General features: G+C 35.1%; 1 protein-coding gene across 1 annotated transcript in view; it reads left to right on the top strand.

The window, feature by feature from the left end:
- Positions 1–20,786, top strand: part of LOC149900420 (cell adhesion molecule CEACAM5-like) — a 76,096-nt gene that overhangs the window by 43,410 nt on the left and 11,900 nt on the right. The window contains exons 3-7 of the mRNA XM_090112294.1: positions 3,506–3,714; positions 4,126–4,239; positions 4,841–5,023; positions 5,509–5,657; positions 6,075–6,219. Coding sequence (XP_089968420.1) covers positions 3,506–3,714; positions 4,126–4,239; positions 4,841–5,023; positions 5,509–5,657; positions 6,075–6,219 — 800 coding nt within the window. The remainder of the gene's footprint in view (positions 1–3,505; positions 3,715–4,125; positions 4,240–4,840; positions 5,024–5,508; positions 5,658–6,074; positions 6,220–20,786) is intronic.

Raw genomic sequence — 20,786 nt, 5'->3', positions numbered from 1 at the left:
AAAAAGATCATAAATAAAAACTCCCATTGCAACTTCTTTTACCTTTGTCAATAGAGAAACCCTTTATGTTACACAGACACTTAGCATTTCTCTTACAAAAGCAGAACCCAATTATTTTTTTGGGAAAATAAAGTTGATTCTGTATACCAAAGATACAAAAAACACCCTTTGCTCTATGAATATCAGTCGATCAATTTTTATTACGATCATATTCATAGGTTATTTCTTCCTCCTTTCTTTAAGTAACGCAAAAACATACTGAAAGTAATATAAATTCGTGAAAAATAAACAATATATTTAGCACGTGTAAGTCTAAAGCCCAGACTTCAAAGCCTTTTCATTCTTACTTTGAATTTTACAACTCAGTCTTTATAAGGTAAATAAATAATAGAATAAATATTCCAAGAACTCAGAAACCAAGCAAAGCCTTTTCACACTCTTATTGAATTTATAGACTGGGGTAGAAGCCTTTAAAAATAATGAAAAGATAAAAAAAATCGCAGTCGGATGAAACCCATTAGAAAAGGAGGGGAATATGATAAAAATGTAAGGAAAAATAAATTACGGTCAATCCGAATTCGGGAAGCGGGAGGGGGGAGCTTTTAAGAGAGAAAAATGGTTTCTCTCGATTTCCGACAAAACTACAAGTCCTATAGAAAAAAGTTCAATGGCAAAGTTATAGGTAATTAAAAGTTCTACAAATTTGTATTCACAATTTTTTCACATAACCTCAAAATTTAGGTGAAAAATTCAAAAAACCAAGTTTTTGGTCTTTTATTTTTATCTTCTTCAAAATTTATTTTTTTTCTACGAAATTTGGTGGAAACTTACTTTATTATGTCCCAAATACACTGTAATTTATTTGATTGAAAATATTTATTTTTTCGCCTTATTTTGAATTAATACCAAAAAAACAACCTAATTTTCAATCGAAAAGTCACCCGTCAAAATATCAGCTTTTTTCAACAACTTGGAGTGCCTTTTATTCATTGAAATCTCTACTTTCATATGGTGTAAAAAAAATAAACACCACCATAGTAAATTTTCTCAGGAAATGCATACAAACAGTGTAATAATGAGCTTTTACTAAATCAGGCACACTTCTCGAACTCTATATCTTCTCTTGTATCGGCTTTTCGGTAATATTTCAAAAGAAAAATAATTAATTGTTCTAAATTTAATATTTTCCAGCATATTCAAAAGCAAAATGATGTCGATAAAAACATTTCAGGTAGTTCGAGAAGTGTGCCTGATTTAGTAAAAGCTAATTTTCACACTGTTTGTATGCATTTCCTGAGAACATTTACTATGGTGGTGTTTATTTTTTTTTACACCATATGAAAGTAGAGATTTCAATGAATAAAATGCACTCCAAGTTTTTGAAAAAAGCTGATATTTTGACGGGTGACTTTTCGATTGAAAATTAGGTTGTTTTTTTGGTATTAATTCAAAATAAGGCGAAAAAATAAATATTTTCAATCAAATAAATTACAGTGTATTTGGGACATAATAAAGTAAGTTTCCACCAAATTTCGTAGAAAAAAAAATAAATTTTGAAGTAGATAAAAATAAAAGACCAAAAACTTGGTTTTTTGAATTTTTCACCTAAATTTTGAGGTTATGTGAAAAAATTGTGAATACAAAAGTTGTAGAACTTTTAATTACCTATAACTTTGCCATTGAATTTTTTTCTATAGGACTTGTATTTTTGTCGGAAATCGAGAGAAACCATTTTTCTCTCTTAAAAGCTCCCCCCTCCCGCTTCCCGAATTCGGATTGACCGTAATTTATTTTTCCTTACATTTTTATCATATTCCCCTCCTTTTCTAATGGGTTTCATCCGACTGCGATTTTTTTTTGTTTCTAAAATTATCTACTCTAGTCTATTAAGAAATTTTCATCTAATATTATTTTAAAGAATCTTTGTTATATTATTCTGAACTTTTAACGATTTCAAAATTTTCACCCATCAACAATTATTTAGAAAAATAGTTGAGTAACTTTTTAATTGGGATATTCATAATATCATGACCAATCGCGCAAAAAAATTATTTTACCGACGTTTTATTAAAAAAATTAGTTGTCTGTAAAGTCGGTTTACTGACGATAGTTGAACGTGACAACGTCTGATTGTGCTTCTTTGTCGCTCGTTCCGCGCTCACGCTTGCACTTCAAGCCTTACATGGAACGCCTCAGAGTGAGGTAACGCCGCATGAGTCATGTTTTTTCGTGCGTGCAGTCGGCTTTATCGAATTATAAGACGTTGTCACGTCAAAAACCGAAGTTTTTTTTCAAATGTCAACAGATGCTTAACGAGATCTTACAACATTTTGCACTGGACAGTTTCCAACAAGACTGTATTGCTTCCTTCCTCCGACATAAAGAGTTGTTTTAAAATGACTCAGTTCGAAGTGTGCATTTTGGCATCACTTGTGTTATATGAATTGGAAAAAATTGCAGCCGCATTTTAACAATACGCTGGGGCTTTTGTATTTTGACTATTTGGTTTGTGTTATTGTGTAATTCATACGTTAAATAAGCGCCAGCAATAAGATATTGACGTATTTTCTGCAGCTGTTAAGGATTTATTGTATTTGGGAACAAAATTGTGAAACAGCAATGCATAGAGTTTAATGACAATTCAGTTGTGTAGGATTAATTTTCCGTATTCATGGTTAAATAAGCCATTGATCCAGTTTCCTCATGGGTAAAAAAAATATATTATCCAGTTACAGTTTAAGTTAACAAAATCAGTATAGTTTTGAGTAACCAACTTGCAAACAATCAAACATTTCTTTACATATTTGTAAGCCCAATAAAATGTAAAATTTTCTGCATAAATTTTCTTCCTAAATTTAAGTTCCGTAATATAATTAGGGTACATTTTAATCAGTTTCCTGATCGAATCCAAGAAATTAGACGATCAAGCTTCAATTGCTTGTTATAACAAGACGTTATTCCCTCAGGAATTATGATATTAACGTAGTAAATACAGCAAATAATATGACATTTATGATACCAGATAACTGATATATTGGACGCTAATCCGAATAAATTGTATTGCCTTGAGCAGGTTACCAATTATATTGTCTGATGTAAATATTAAAAACCTGTATTACAATATAAAATATTATATGATACAATGTATTACAGGTTTATTGAAATAATATTAATAAGTACATATATAATTTTGCTTTTTCTAGCTCCGCCAAGGTTGACGCGGGACAAATAACTTAAAAAAAGTAAAAATACAAACAAAAACTTAATACTCAAAATTTTTAAATTGTTTTGTAGTCGGATATCAAATCTTTATGTTTATACTATAAGTTTAAATTATAAGTATCTAACAAAATAAAACCAATGACAAGTTTTTTATATTTGTTAAACAGTCACTTTAATCAATGTCGAAATGTAATTCAATCAGTCATATTTTCGTGAATACGTCTACGTTGTTACGTACCCCTTATTTTCTTTTGAACAGGAGTTTAACCTTTAAATCTTGCAGGGTAGACTTCAGAAACGGTCCACCAATCCACTGGGCAGTAGCTGGCGAGTTCGGAACCAGGTCCCACTTCGTTTTGAACGAGTCAGATCCATCATCAGCTCACCTGGTGGTTGAGAAGGTGACGCAACTTGACGATGGGGTGTATAGATGCAGGATAGACTATATTGATGCACCTACTAGGAATTATAGAGTGAATTTGACTGTTATTGGTAAGTACATATTTTATTTATAGGTATAGGATTTGAAAGCGGTTCTAATGTACCTTTTTTGCTCTTTCTTTATTGTATTAACGGAATGAAAACGTGTATCGTATCTTGAAATACATGCTTATTTTATTTAAAAAGAATTTTAGTTACCTACATGAAATTCATTAAAATAAGTCTAGATACCGTGAAAATTGTAAGTTATTATTTTTTTGATTCTTATCTTTAATCTATAATGAATCAACTAGAATTTTCACAATTTTTTCCATACGAACATACAAAATTTAATTAATAACCACCAAAACAAAACTTAACACTTTAAATGACAAGAAAGGCTGTAAACAAAGTTACATTTACCTTCAAATAGAATAAACTTAATCATTTCTGTTTACATAACTAATAATGTTTGTTTGTTAGTCCCTCCGGAATCCCCTCGGGTTCTGGATAGCGAGGGAAGGGAGGTGGAGGGGAGCCTGGCTGGGCCATACAGAGAGGGGCAGGAGCTTAAGCTGACTTGCCAGGCCGATGGTGGTATGTTAATTTAATTATATAGTATAGCATTTAAGATTTGATACGTAACATGTGAGAATAAATCAAACTTTGCGAAGGAAAATGTCAAAGACGTATGCAATATGCATTTTTTTCAAAAATGGAATCTATGAGGTTCATTAAAATAATGGCGTGGAGGTCAATTAATATATAGGCGATATAAATGAATTTAATTTGTATTTACCAATCTATCTTCATTAAATTCTATATTAAGACAAACGGTTTATTTCAGGGTTTATGGGTATATTTATTAATTAAAAGAGTATTTTGACGTTGTACACTTCTATAATATATTTTTGACGTGACAACGTCTTATAATTCGATAGCCGGCTGCACGCACGAAAAAACATGACTCATGCGGCGTTACCTCGCTCTGAGGCGTTCCATGTAGGCTTGAAGTGCAAGCGAGGGCGCGGAACGAGCGACAAAGAAGCACAATAGGCCGTTGTCACCTTCAACTATCGCCAGTAAACCGACTTTACAGACAACCAATTTTTTACAATACTCATCTCTCGTATGCATGTATAAATGATCATATTTAATGTTCATCATAGCCGTAGCTTTCTCTGACAATCTTCCACAGGTAAACCCCCACCAGACATAACCTGGTACCACGGGGACGACCGGCTCGCTATCGCGCGCGACGCCAGCAGCTGTCTGGTGCGCATTACTCTGTCGCGGGAGATGAGCGGCGCGAAGCTAAGGTGCCGAGTCGACCCGCCCTTGTTGAAGACGATGGTCAGGGATGTCACTTTGAAGTTGTATTGTGAGTTTTTTTTGTGAGTTGTTCAGAGTATCATGAAATATCAAGTAATAACTTGCCTTGTCCAACTTCCTATGACTAACATAATGTATTTGTAAAAACTATTTTCTGGGTTTCCTACTAATATTTTCAACTTAATATTTTCAAGTCAATATTAAACAAATAGTAACTTTCTCAGTTTTAGTGCAACAAACAAGGATCAATTATTTTTTTGTATCGTTTGTGATGGACAGGCATCTAGCTACTTAAATTATTCTTAAACAAATTCACCAAAAGCTACATTATATATTTATTTGACAATGTGATATAACAATTCTTAGTCACATAACGGATCATTATCCACGGTATAAGTTCCTTACCTTATAAATGGCGAATGAAAGTTTAGGAAGCTACGATTTTCGTAGCTAAGTGCTACGACAATTAATCGTAGCACATACTTTAACACTACACTTACTAAATTTCACAATTTACACTTATTTATTATACAGTGAAACCTCAATACGTGCGAGTGACGGGAGGAGGTCCCACCAGAGCGAGTCATGAACGTTCTTTTGTGTGCACCACGCGGGGGTCCAAACCAGCACCTAATGTAGACTGGTTTATTAATGCCCAGAGGATTGACTCTTCTTTAACGCAGGTAAGAATTATATAAAAAAAAATTGTTGTTTTTCCGGTGCTAAACGATAAATCTATGTTAGCTTATAAAACTGCTTATGCTCCTAAAAAAATCAATATATGTTTGTGGTTTGCATAGGGTGCGGGGTAAACAATACACCAACTACAGATATGCATTCAAATTAACAAAAATGCTCAATTACGCTTATTTCAGGTATATTTCTGATTATACTATATACTATAGTCTATAATATTATAAAACTGAAGAGTATGTTTGTTTGAACGCGCTAATCTCAGGAACTGCTGATTGTCCCCATTGCCCCTTTATCGAGGAAGGCTATAGGCTATATATCATCACGCTTAGACCAACAGAAGCGAAGCAACGCGGGGAGCAATGCGTGCACAGCTAGTAATTCATACAAATTATATTTTAAAACAGGTAGAAGTAGATGGTGAAGTAACCAAAAGTATTCTAACATGGCGCGTGCGGCGCGAGGACAGCGGGCGCGAGCTCGCCTGCCGCGTGTCCAACCCGTGGTTCCCGGCGCATACATTGGAGGATTCTATTGTTTTGGAAGTTTTGTGTGAGTATATGCACACCCCGGACACTCCATACAAAATTATCGTTTTGACAGTCACACTGTAGAGAGTGCAAATGTGTGTGTTAGCTTTAGGGTTCGCACATTAATTGTGACTAGCGTAAAGAAATTCACGTTTTTCTGATGAAATACATCCGTAAACAGCACAATATCTAACCATTTTCTACGAAAAACGATAATCACAAATCCAAAATAATAAAATTACTTTAAGTCAATTTGATTATTGTTGTCAATCTTCGTTGCGTGCTTACGGAAAAATGCGGGCCATCTATAGTAGACTACAGGCCCATGTTGAAAAAATTATGGGTCATTTGACCCACCACCTGTACGGCATCTGTGTCATACTATTTCTATACTACTTTTAATCAATTATTCCGCAACGCCGTACAAAAATCATGGAGACAAGGGGAGAAAATCTCTACCTGAACTTTCGAATTCTCACCTGCACTCAGGTGGACAGCTTACGAGTGACGTCATAGTGCTGAATCTTATTATTTTATGCTCTTATATCATTCTAGATAGGTCAGGTGGTGGGTCAAATGACCCATAATTTTTTCAACACGGGCCTGTAGTCTATAGAGTGACCGTGAGGGGTGAGGTAAGTGTTTAATTTTGGCGGAAACAGAGAGTGTCCGTTCTGTAGCGTTTAGCTACTACATATTATGTATTCTGTGGTATATGTAAACAACACTGCTCGAAAGGAAAACATCTTGAAACCAACATGTCGAAGAATTAAAAGTTCGATATGTAACATCGCCAACCCGCATTTGGCCAGCGTGGTGGATTACCTTCAGAGGCGAGTGTTTTAGCAGTGGGAACGTATAAGGGCTGATGATGATGTGAAAGTAAATATTGGTGTGTGTGTGAGTAAATGAAACTTTTGTAATACGGATACATAAAATTATTGTAAAACGGTTTATTCAGAGGGTATTTACTGGATAGATTCTAATTAAACGAAAACTAGTGCATTTCAAATTGTAAGCAAAATATTCTTATGTATCAGGATTTTTCGATGATTTGCAATCTTGTGTTTTAGATGCGTATAAACCTAAACAACAAACAATTAATGTTACACCAAAAATTCAATTTACAGCATTTTTTAAATTCCAAACTCCCAATGTTATTTCATTCAAATTTTATATTCAAACCGTGAATTCCTGAAATCAATTAAACACTCTAAACTACAACATAGTGACATGTATTACGAATTTCATTAAGTTTACCGAATATCAAAATAGAGTAGTAATAATGTGTTTGTTAATAACATCACTAATTATAACTTGTCACACGCGTGAATGCTATTTCACTAATAACTATTCAGTTTGTTCTTGTTAGTTTTGGTAGTAATTAAAACTAGAATTCATATTATAAACTCGAAAATTATTCTTATATTAATTTTTAAACGCATAATATTTCGGTGCATGTGCATTTGTTGGAATTATTATCAAAAAAGGATTTTAAAATTAAAAAAACTTAAAATTAACCTTAATTTCAAAACTAACCTTCATAACCATTTCAATTTTAAATAACGTGTAATTTCATTAAGCTTCATACGTTATTATAGTAAATTTTCGGTAAATTGTACACAACATGTAACAAATGTAGCTGTGCGTGTAAACACAAATAAACCCAATTTTCATTTACAGAAATTCAATGCACAAACAATATTCAGAAACGATTAGTTAGCAAGTTGGCAACCAATAGTATTAACTAATAATAATTAATTTCTGCGAAATACTGTTACAGATTTGACCTGTTACAAACTTCTCAGAACCAGAAACCTAAAGCCGAAAATCATAGAAACAATATCTCTTGAATTTTTAAAAATTGTGCAAAATGACAGAACTAAAATGATCTACTTATTTTATTAAAACGCATCAAATATCCAAAATAAATAAAAAATCTGAAGTCGTATCATCATCAAATAGACCGGGAGATACTGACACAAAATTTCGAGTCATTTGTAACAAGGATGGCGGTTCTACAGGGGTCTTAGTACGCAATGACAAAAAGAAAAATGATGGTGTGAACGCTGGTACCGGTGGCTTAGTCGCGTGGGCGTTTGTCGAACTCGTCGGAAAAATAGCGAAAGTCAAACGATTTGTAACACAAAAATTTTAGAATTTACCGATAGCCCATAAAAAAGGAGTAGGCGGTAGTGTCATGCCATACTTTTCCGGTGTGACTTACAGCCCGCCATACCGATGCGAATGTGTTGATTTAAATAAAACAATCATTCAACCATTTGTACCAGGCTAACTTTTGCACAGGTAACTATCGTCGTGCAGCCATTTACGAAAATCGCCATGCCATACTTTTCGGACGATTCCAAATGGTCGCCATACCGCCGAAAATCTGCAAAAAATTTTTATTTCGCCAAACTTTTTGTACCAGTATTGCATTTGGATTTTTGGAGAGTATTTGATAAAATGTGACCATTATTATATTTGCCATACTTCTAGTAGGGGGAAAAAGTGCTGTCATACTTGAAAACTTAATTTATTATTAATTTATATAAGTGAAGATTTCCAACACATAGATCTTTGAAATTTTGTATTTATATTTGTTGATCCTCAAACTTACAGGAAAAATAAGTGCCATACTGTTACAAATCGTTTGACTTTCGCTATTTTCCGACGAGTTCGACTAACGCCCACGCGACTAAGCCGCCGGTACCAGCGTTCACGCCATCGTTTTCCTTTTTGTCATTGCGTACTAAGACCCCTGTAGAACCGCCATCCTGTTACAAATGACTCGAAATTTTGTGTCAGTATCTCCCGGTCTAAAAGCTTTTAAACTCCTCCTTTTCAAATATTCATAATAATGTGTCTATTAATTCAGTCGTACTAAAACATACAATGAAACAAATGAACTGAAATGTCTATAATTCGGTATGCCTTATGAAAGCACTATAGGGGTAAATTAGGATCAGAGTACTCTAATATTTACGTCATATATACTTGATTACATGTTTGTTTTAGACTAGCTTTTTATCGGTTATGTCCTGTTTGAACTAGATACAGAAAGAAAGATATACCCTTAGTTTTCCTATATATATCTAAATTTGTTTCAGCAGTTTCCGAGCTAAATTGGTACAAACAAACAATGCAAACATTCACCTTATAAGTACCTATATAATATTTTAATTACCGTCCCAAATTGCCACCACGCCTAAGAAGAAATATTTTCAAGTGTATCTTATACATTTCAAATATAAATATCATTCACACAGCAGTTTTAGCACTAAAACTATTTGCAGCTAACCGTCGCAGCCAATAGAAAGTAGCTATTAACAGCTTACCAAAAATTGTCGCTTACCTCAGTTCAAGTAGTGGCATCGTGCCAGCATATCGCGAGCCTTCCACTAGAATATACTTCTTATCGTAAGCTGATAACTGGCTAATACATTACGTTTATATGTGGTATTAATACTACTGTTTTATTAAATGGGGAAATTGTTTTTTATCGCACATCAAGTTTTTATGCCATACCAAAATCATGTATAGGGTTCTCTTCTAATTCAATGCTGGCCTATTTGGCTGTTTGGTAGATAAGACATGAGTTTATTTTCTTTTGATTCCGGACTGCCGTCTTCAAAAAGCTCTTCCTCCTAATTATTAGTATTGGTAGTATGAAGAATGTACTGATAAATAAGGCATCTGTAACAATATATGTTAAAAAGTCTTAAAATAAGGCTGCTCTAGAATAATAAAAAAATACAATAACATTGATAACGGAATAGCTTCTTTATGATCAAAATCTTTATACAATAAACTACCATTCCTTCATCCTACATGCTTGAACACCTTCTGAAACACATTGCAGAACTATAACCATTTTGGTATTTATTGGGCTACTAAGATTAAGTCATCATTGAGAAAAATATAGTAATTTGAACAAGATTGAAATTGTCATTGGATCCACATTAAAATAAGACGTCCACAAAAGACACTTACAAAATTTAACTATCCAACTACTCGAAATTAGCCGAGCGTAAGAAGTTGATTACGTCACAAAACTTGGTTGAATGACAAAGCGACCGGTGCGGTTTTAACTTGCTAGATAAAACTTACTGGATTAAGGCCTTTTAAAATGTGGTAAGGGATTTGAAATTGAAAGACTGTGAAGTATGAACATTGTGGTAGATGCAGATGAAAGTGAGGAAAGTTTTCCATTTAGGCATACACCTGTGCTTGTTTGTGTGCCTTTTTTGTCAGACTGTCGCTCTAAATAAACAGCTTTCCTAAATAGAATTAATATATTTAGTTGTACTCCGTATAATTATAAATGCGGTATTTATATAATCTAAAGCTCCAAATATTTATATAATAAGACAACTGATTTATTTTAACACATACAAACCAAACTTCAATATTAACTGGGGAAGCTAGCAACCATCGCTATTTAGATGTTCTATAAAATCATAATCATTTTGTCGTATCGTGTAAAATAACTTTTAAATCACCAATACTTTGTTACTTTAACAAAAATGAACCCTAAAACATTACAACATTGTACAGTTATATTTATTCAAACCGATACATTCAAACCGCAGTGGTTGTAAACAGTTTATGAACGCACGTACTAAACAATAAACAAAGTTACAGTACAAACAACGCGATAATTGTAGAATTGCATACTTTGTGCGGACTTTGTCAGCGCGACGCGTTCCGAATAAACAATTGAATTTAGACATAATTCAATAGATGCAATGGACCGAAGGTTGGTAATATCTGTTTTTATATATTGTGTGTGTGTATGTTGGTATTGCTGCAAGTCATTTATAATATTCTTTAACTGAAATAAACTAAATTCTCGTAAGAACAATAATTATTCAACTCAAAAAAGACTTGACAAAAAGGAGATATTAATTTCAACAATTAATGATTATATAATATGTGTAGGTATGTGGAAATAAGAAAAAGATTTGAGTTCTGGTAATAAACTTGAAAATATAGAAATAAATATTTTTTCTGCGTTGGTTTATTTTCATTCTCTTTATTTTTAAGGTAATATAAATTTGCGACGTCGTTTATTGTATCATCTACATACGAGTTTTAATATTATATTATGTTCTATATATAAAGGGGAATTTATTTCAATAATAATTTAGGTAGGTATAAAAATGTGTGTGTAATTCACTACTCATTTCATAGCAATAAGTAACTAATTCGAAATGCAGTTTCTACACAAATACCTATTGTTAAAAAACACAGAAAATTCATCACAATCGATTATGCAGTTTCACTATATAACTATAACATTAGAAGTTATTGTCAGTTATTAATTATTTATAACATAATAATATCAATCCATGCATCAATATTAAATGCTTTGATCCAGTTTACATAAATATTAATATATTATACAGTTTCGTTTATGATATAATAGGAATTTGCTTTTAGTCGCGGTTTCCTGCATGTAGCATTTAATTTTATCGAACGTGTTTTATGGATTCGATGTTGGTTATGTTCGAGTAAAATTCAATTGAATTGTTCATTCATTTATTCATTCATTAAAAGGTTGTTTTGTATGTCAACGCGTTATCACATTCTTTATGAATGAAAAGTTGAGAGAAATCACTTGAATCAATAAAAAAGATAATCCAAAGATTTATACAAAGAGTACAGAATGCGTGTGCACGGTACTGCTACACTATACCACCACGTAGACATGTCACACCTTTCCTAAATAAGCAGGGTGTTCTTAAACTACAAGCAAGACGCCAACTACATCTGGCCTGTCTCATGTTCGGTATTGCCAAGACCCGTATGCCTATATATCTGTACGAAAAGCTCAGCTGGACAACGAGCAGTCGAGATGTTGCATGCAGAAGCTGTGCTCAGCCACTTATCATTCCTCAACATAGTACTTCCACTTTTAGAGGCAGCTTCCGCTATGCAGCATCGAAAATATGGAATGACTTGCCGCCACCGATTAGGTTATTGTTAAACATTAATACATTCAAAAAACATCTTAAGAACTACTTAATCGATGAACAGCGAAGGTTAGATTAATGTCCAATGCTTATTTTTTCGTTTTTGTTTTTTTTTTATCTATTGGTATGGGTCAATCCTATCTTAAGTCTATTTATTTTATAGAACTTTTTATTTGGATATTTGTGTGGGTACGTTTTTTCACGGTATGATATATATGTATGTAATATTATGTTTATCACATTATTTTTAATTAATTATTATTATTGCGTCGCTTCACATCCGTGAGTCGAAACTAGGTTCTAGTTGAAAACCAGCGCTAGGCTCATGCCTGGCACAAGCTGAACTAGGTCCTTTTTGGCGGTACTGCGGGCACAATTTGTTTTAATATTTTTTATTTTTTTTCGTGTTGAATTTTTTGTGTTATTTGTATGTATTCTTTTCTTTATTGTCTACTTTTTGATGTGTCACGCTGTGTTGTCAAATAAATGTTTTTCTTTCTTTCTTTCTTTCTTCATTTATATATCTATGTGTATACCCGACCATAATAATTATAAAGTTTATCTTTACAAAATAAAGTAATGAAGTCATTATTATACACTAGGTTTCCGCCCGCGGCTTCGCCCGCGCAGTCAAAGAATAACCCGCATAGTTCACGTTCCCGTGGGATTTCCGGGAATGCGTCATTTTCCCGGGATAAAAAGTAGCCTGTGTCCTTTCTCGGGTATCAAAATACCTCCATACCAAATTTCATGAAAATTGGTTCAGTAGTTTAGGCGTGATTGAGTAACAGACAGACAGACTTTCGCATTTATAATATTAGTATGGATTAGCCTCAAGTTTTTTTTGTCAAATTACCCCTAAATTCATATAGATAGTGGAATATAAAACATCATCATCATCATCATCAGCCCATATACGTTCCCACTGCTGGGACACGGGCCTCCTATGAGGGTAAAACTTATAAAACATCAAGATAGATGAACTCGAGGACGCCATAAAAATCAAATTTTTACCCACAAGAATTGACACATTTTATAAAAAACAGACCTACTTTCTCACTCAAGTAAATAAAAATCATTCCAAGATCCAGTGGAATGGACATAAATTGAAATAAGAAACAGCGTCGGTCTGAACGGTGACGGCAAAAAGTTCAATGTGATTTATAGTGCAAACTGCTGTATCGCAACTTATAAATAAGAATGGTATTTTATTTGTAAGAAATAATATGACAAGGTGTTGATAAACTTGAAAAAAAAAAAATCAAACGTGTGTTTACTAATTACGTATATATGGGTCTTTAACTGAATGATATTTGTTAGATATTTTACTGTTAGGAGGGAAGGAACAAACAACACGGGTTATTGTTTCACACTGTCTTTATTGGCGCTAGTCCCACAATAATGTTACATCTACATAATCTATACTAATATTATAAAGAGGAAAGGTTTGTATGTATGTATGGTTTTCACGCATAAACTACTGGACCGATTTTGATGAAATTTGGCATAGATAATCTTTAGACCTTGAGAAAGAAGATAGGCTACCTTTTATTGAGAAATATGTACCACGGGCGAAGCCGGGGCGGACCGCTAGTATTATGTTATTCATAACAATAGAAAAAATTGTAGAGCAATAATTGAAGTGGTCTTGCATTACACATTATGTTTTCTATCCTGAAAATCAAAAATAATTCAAATATCATTAAAAGAATGATGCTGCCTCGAAAAGTAGTAGTCTTTATTTATTTATTTATTTAAAAAGGATAGCCAACAATTGTTAACACTAATTATAGACATACAACGAAAATACAATTAAACATATCAAATGCAACAATTAATTATAGGCTAACACCACATGCTTTTAAAAAACGGTTATGATTTAAGAACAAAAAAAAAATAACTATCACAAAATAACATTTAAGAAATTATCAATAAAACATTTAAAAAATAATAATAATAATAATGTCAGTCATATTAAAATAAAATCGGCACACAAAATTACAATTTAAAAATATCAAATTAATGTATACATAAAAATTCATTTTTGTTATATCAATAATATCTATATAGAAATAAAGTTCGAAACACATAATATATATTTATCAGCAATGTAAACATTCATATTAAAATAACATAGGCATTCAAATTATATTATAAAAACCGACACAAAAATTCAATTTTAATAATATCTACTTACCTACACAAAAATATAGTTTGACAAACATAAAAAAAAATCTATTTATAGACAGCGTAAACAATTCATATTCATATTAAAAATTAAATTAAATCGTCATTCAATTAATTACAATATTAAATTAAAAAAAAATATCAATAACAACAATATAATAAAAAATACAATAAAATAAATAAAACAATTATTTTAGTACAATTCTTTTTCCTTGAAATATTTGAGAGAAGCATTATAGAACTTAACCACACTGTCTGCATTTATATCTATTAGATCACTGTATTCGTTTAGGGATTTAGATAATCTGCCGATGGGTGAATTTGCCCCAAGGACCGTTCTACGTAGCGGCGGACACAGCGCTACGTCGCTAGTCTTGCATCATCATCATACCTTATTTCTTCCCACTACAGAGAAACAAGCTAATTATTATAATATATTATCTTATCTATATATATGTATTTATTAAATATTATATTTATCGTCGCCTAGTACCCACAACACAAGCCTTAATTGAGCTTACTATGGGACTAGGTCGATTTGTGTAATAATGTCCTATAATATTTATTTATTTATTTATTTATTATTAGCTGTATTAATATTTTAAAGCCTTAAAAAATTCTCTCCCAATTTCCCAAACATGAGTTTGTATAATTTTAATTATGTTAATTCATTCGCACCTAATTACAAAACACGAGCTTTTTAATTGCTTACAGTATTCTTGTCACAAGCTAAGCTACTGTTTGCAAAGTTACCTAAACTTAGTTGTCCTAGACTTAAGTTAGCGTTAATTTCACTTGGAATCTTATAAACTTTTAATTATCGAGGTGAAAAAGGTCTTGAGTTAAATGTTTATTTTATAACTGTTAATAGTTTTAATAGACCGCCTCCTTGGTACAGTGGTTGGCGCTTGAGCGTATAACCGAGGGGTCCTGGGTTCGATTCCCGGTGGAGACGAAGAAAAAAAAAATGTCTCGGTCTGGCAGGACACAGAAGGCTGATCACCTACTTGTCCCTAAAGAAAATCGATCAGTGAAACAGATGTATGAATAAGTAATGTATCTGCCCCTTACCCCACTACGGGGACACGGGACTTCACAAAAATAGTTTTAATTAATGTTTTGTGTGACCTATTTAAGTGGGTAGGTATGAGATTGTATAATTCTGATGATAAATGGAAGTGAGATGATAATAATCAAATCATTAAAATGATTATCAAAGAAATATTGATAACAGTTTATACAAAAGAATATCGTGGACAGTCTAGTGAATCCCGTTTCATCATAAAATTTTGATATTCATCACAAATTGTATATGCAATGAAGAGCTCACTACATAATATTTTTAATTGACACCATTGTATTTTTTAACATAGTAAGTAGTTAATAGGGCTACCAAGTCGTAGTAGGTCATGGAGCTACTAAGTCGTAGTTAAACGTAGTAAAATATCTATTATTGTATTTTCTTGTGTACTTACTATTATATATATTTAGAAACTAGCGGTCCGCCCCGGCTTCGCCCGTGGTACATATTTCGCAATAAAAAGTGGCCTATGTCCTTTCTCTGGTATCAAAATATCTCTATACCAAATTTCATGCAAATTGGTTCAGTAGTTAAGGCGTGATTGAGTAACAGACAGACAGACAGAGTTACTTTCGCATTTATAATATTAGTATGGATGTGCTATTTATTAAATAGGTTTTAAGTTGGTGCCGAACATTAAGCACTTAGTATTAAGCCCGTGCACCGACATCAAACCTTTTTAATAAATAGCACATATAAATAATATGTAGTAAATAATAATGTCAAATCTTTTTTATTTCTTACTTTTCCGTTTTTGAAGTCGGTTGTTATTAACGCAGTTATTTTTATTAGTGAATATTAAGCATTCCGTGCGATTAAGTAGTTTTTTGTGAAAATTAAGCTCTCCGTGCGATTAGAGCTTTTTTGTGAAAATTTAGCTCTCCATGCGATTAGAGCTTTTTGTGAAAATTAAGCTCTCCGTGCGATTAGAGCTTTTTGTGAAAATTAAGCTCTCCATGCGTTTAGAGCTTTTTGTGAAAATTAAGCTCTCCGTGCGATTAGAGCTTTTTGTGAAAATTAAGCTCTCCGTGCGATGAGTTTTTTGTGAAAATTAAGCTCTCCGTGCGATTAGAGCTTTTTGTGAAAATTAAGCTCTCCATGCGATTAGAGCTTTTTGTGAAAATTAAGCTCTCCGTGCGATTAGAGCTTTTAGTGAAAATAAAGCTTTCCGTGCGATTAGAGCTTAATGAGAAAAATTAAGCTCTCCTTGCGATGAGAGTTTTTTGTGAAAATAAAGCTCCGTGCGATTAGAGCTTTTTGTGAAAATTAAGCTCTCCGTGCGATTAGAGCTTTTTGTGAAAATTAAGCTCTCCGTGCGATGAGTTTTTTGTGAAAATTAAGCTCTCCGTGCGATTAGAGCTTTTTGTGAAAATTAAGCTCTCCATGCGATTAGAGCTTTTTGTGAAAATTAAGCTCTCCATGCGATTAGAGCTTTTTGTGAAAATTAAGCTCTCCGTGCGATTAGAGCTTTTTGTGAAAATTAAGCTTTCCCTGCGATTAGAGCTTAGTGAGAAAAATTAAGCTCTCCTTGCGATGAGAGTTTTTTGTGAAAATAAAGCTCCGTGCGATTAGAGTTTTTTTGTGAAAATTAAGCTTTCCGTGCGAATAGAGCTTTTTGTGAAAATAAATCTCTCAATGGGATTAGAGCTCTTTGTGAAAATTAAGCTCTCCGTGCGATTAGAGCTTTTTGTGAAAATTAAGCTTTCCGTGCGATATGAGCTTTTTGTGAAAATTAAGCTCTCCATGCGATTAGAGCTTTTTGTGAAAATTAAGCTCTCCGTGCGATTAGAGCTTTTTGTGAAAATTAAGCTCCGTGCGATTAATGAAAATTAAGCTCTCCATGCGATTAGTTTTTAGTGAATATTAAGCTATCCGTGCGATTAGAGCTTTTTGTGAAAATTAAGCTCTCCATGCGATTAGAGCTTTTTGTGAAAATTAAGCTCTCCGTGCGATTAGAGCTTTTGGTGAAAATTAAGCTCCGTGCGATTAGAGCTTTTTGTGAAAATTAAGCTCTCCATGCGATTAGAGCTTTTTGTGAAAATTAAGCTCTCCATGCGATTAGAGCTTTTTGTGAAAATTAAGCTCTCCGTGCTCCGTTGGGGGGGAAGTCAGGGTACGGCCTTGGTGGGAATCGCTGAGTGAGCGCAGCATTACCCGTAAAATACCAAGTAAAGCCGCCTGCTGTACTCGTGGCGGAGTACCATAAAGCAACGCAGACCCTGGCCAGTCCGCGCCATCCACGTCCTCGTCGTCCCACTGGAAACTGCTGTAACCATTACGATCGCCACAATCGGGTTACAGATGAGCTGAGGATGCAGGGCAAAGGCGAACCATCTGCGCCTAAAAACAGATCGTAGCTCACAAGGAAGGATACCTGAATTAAACCAAGCCTGTCTATAGGCTGAAAGGTGGCAGCCCCACCAATAGGCTAGGATACAGTGGGTTAATCACTCGCTTATCTGAAACTTTACTGATTAAAGAAACTGAAACAGTGCAAAACCGGACAGATCAAATACCGACGACCCTAGGCATGAAAACCCGGACACGAATCGCCTGCTGGAATGTTAGAACCCTAAGCGACGATAGTCGCTTAGCCCAAGTTGAAAACGAAATGCTCAATTACAAGCTTCAAATCCTCGGCTTGAGCGAAGTAAGAAGGAACGGGTTTGGAGAACTGACAACCCCTCGTGGACTCACACTTCTGTACTCCGGAAAGGAAAATGAAGAAGGCCCCCGGGAGTTCGGAGTAGGTCTTCTCCTATCCGTTCCTGCAAAAAAGAGCCTTCTGGACTGGACACCTGTCACTGACCGCATAATTCTGGCCCGCTTCAACAGCAAAGTGAGAAAGATATCAGTTGTGCAGTGCTATGCTCCTACAAATATGGCGCCCGATGAAGACAAAGATCACTTCTACAGTTCGCTAGCACACACCATTAAGAAAATCCGCAAACAAGATATCGTCATCCTCATGGGAGACTTAAACGCTAAAGTTGGTATAAACAATGAAGGCTGTGAAAGACATATGGGAAAGTACGGTCTTGGAATGCGCAACGAGAATGGAGAACGCTTTTTGGAATTCTGCCAGAATAACGATCTAACAATCGGAGGGACATTATTTATTCATAGAGATCACCACAAATACACATGGAACTCACCCGATGGGGTCACTAAGAACCAGATTGACCATATAACCATCAGTTCTAAATGGCGTTCATCACTGCTAGACGTGCGAAGTCGCCGAGGTGCTGATATTGACAGTGACCATCACCTAGTAGTTGCGGAAGTGCGACTAAAAGTCGCTGTTGCTAGAAGTACACAGGCTGTTCGACTAGGCCGTCGATACGACAGCAACAAATTAGGAAACCCGGAAATGAGTGACAACTTTAAATTGGAACTCCGAAATTGCTTTTCGGGACTTGACCTTGATGTTGCTGATATAAACGACGAGTGGAACCGAATAAAATCAGCCTACATTGACACTAGTGCCTCTGTGCTTGGCCACAAAACGAAAAGACGTGAGGATTGGATGTCTCAAAAGACCTGGGACCTTATAAGTGCCCGGAAAGATCTTAATTTGCGAATTCTTAGTACAGACAACCCTGAAACACTTAATGAACTCAAGATACAGTACCGGCAAATTAGGAAACTCATATATCGCAGTACACGCATGGATAGACGAGCATGGGCAGACGGACTAGCAGACCAGGCACAACGTGCAGCTGCATCCGGTAACTTAAGAGAACTTTATAATTCCACAAAGGCTCTAGCTGGAGGCAAGCAGAAAAACTGCAAGAAGAACCCACTAAAGAGTAAAGACGGACACCTAATTATGACACCGGAAGGACAGCTCAAGCGCTGGCACGAATATTTCCAAGACATCTATGGTGCTTTGGTGGATACTGAGCCCTCCGCACCTTGCTCCCCAGATGCAGCATCACCGCCGTGCCACAGCATTGACATCGATATCGAGCCCCCTACTAAGGAAGAAATTGAAAAAGCTATCTGCTCCCTTAAAAATGGGAAAGCACCAGGTGCTGATCTAATTACCGCAGAAATGCTGAAAGCTGACTTGCATACTGCCGTAAATGTAATGACGCCGCTATTGAAGAAGATCTGGGAAACGGAGGAACTCCCTGACGACTGGAGAAGGGGCCTTCTTATTACAGTACCGAAGAAAGGTGATCGCAGTCAGTGTAGTAATTGGAGAGGCATCACTCTTCTATCGACACCCTCCAAAGTCTTATGTAGGATTATTCTGGATAGACTGCTCAAATCGGTTGACCCCCTTATCCGGAAGGAACAAGCTGGCTTCCGCCCTAACAAATCCTGTACCGACCAGATTAACACACTCCGTATAATTCTTGAACAAGCAGCCGAATGGCAGAGGGAAATATACCTAACCTTTGTTGACTTTGAAAAGGCTTTCGATACGGTAAGATGGAGTTCAATTTGGTCTCGGCTACGTGAAATCGGTGTCCCAGGGAAGATAATCTCTATGATTCAAGCGATCTATAAGAACTATTCGTGTCGAGTCACCCACCAAGGACTAGTGTCGAAGGATATAATGGTACATGCAGGCGTCCGACAAGGATGTCTCCTTTCGCCTCTTCTCTTTCTGTTTGTCCTTGATGGCATTATGCGAAGCGCTACAAACCCGCGTCGAGGTATAGAATGGGGACTATCAAATGTACTTGAGGACCTAGATTACGCTGACGATCTGTGCCTTCTCAGTCATACTAGAGCGAATATGCAAGCAAAGCTAGATGACTTACGTAAAGAAGCCGCAAAATCAGGTTTAAGGGTGAACACACAAAAGACCCAGGAGATGAGATGCGGGACAACAAGTTCTTCCCCGTTACTGATATCTACAGACACCGTTAAACGCGTTCACTCGTTTACTTACCTCGGAAGTGTAGTGTCGGAAAATGGAGGATCAGAGGAAGATGTCGCCACTAGGATTTCCAAGGCCCGAGGAACCTTTGCACAGCTCCGAAATATATGGCAATCACGGAAACTTACCCGCAAAATAAAACTAAAGATATTTCGATCCAATGTCAAGACCGTGTTGCTGTATGCCTGCGAGACGTGGAAGGTGACAAAGAACATCTCTTCGCAAATCCAGGTTTTCCTGAACCGCTGCCTTCGTCAAATCCTCGGTATCTACTGGCCCGAGACGATATCCAATGACCAGCTTTGGGTACGCTGTGGTGAGATCGCGATTGACCAGCAAATTAAACGCCGCAAGTGGAACTGGATTGGCCACACGCTCCGAAGGGAAACTGATCATATACCAAGGCAAGCCTTAGACTGGAACCCCCAAGGAAAGCGTAAGCGTGGTCGTCCTAA

Source organism: Colias eurytheme, chromosome 18 (assembly GCF_061535395.1).
Source record: "Colias eurytheme isolate Ceu_HAF_F1 chromosome 18, ilColEury1 Martin Lab GWU primary, whole genome shotgun sequence".
Classification (NCBI taxonomy): domain Eukaryota; kingdom Metazoa; phylum Arthropoda; class Insecta; order Lepidoptera; family Pieridae; genus Colias; species Colias eurytheme.
The sequence above is the reverse complement of the archived record's forward strand: the minus strand, read 5'-3'. Positions and strand labels throughout refer to the sequence as shown.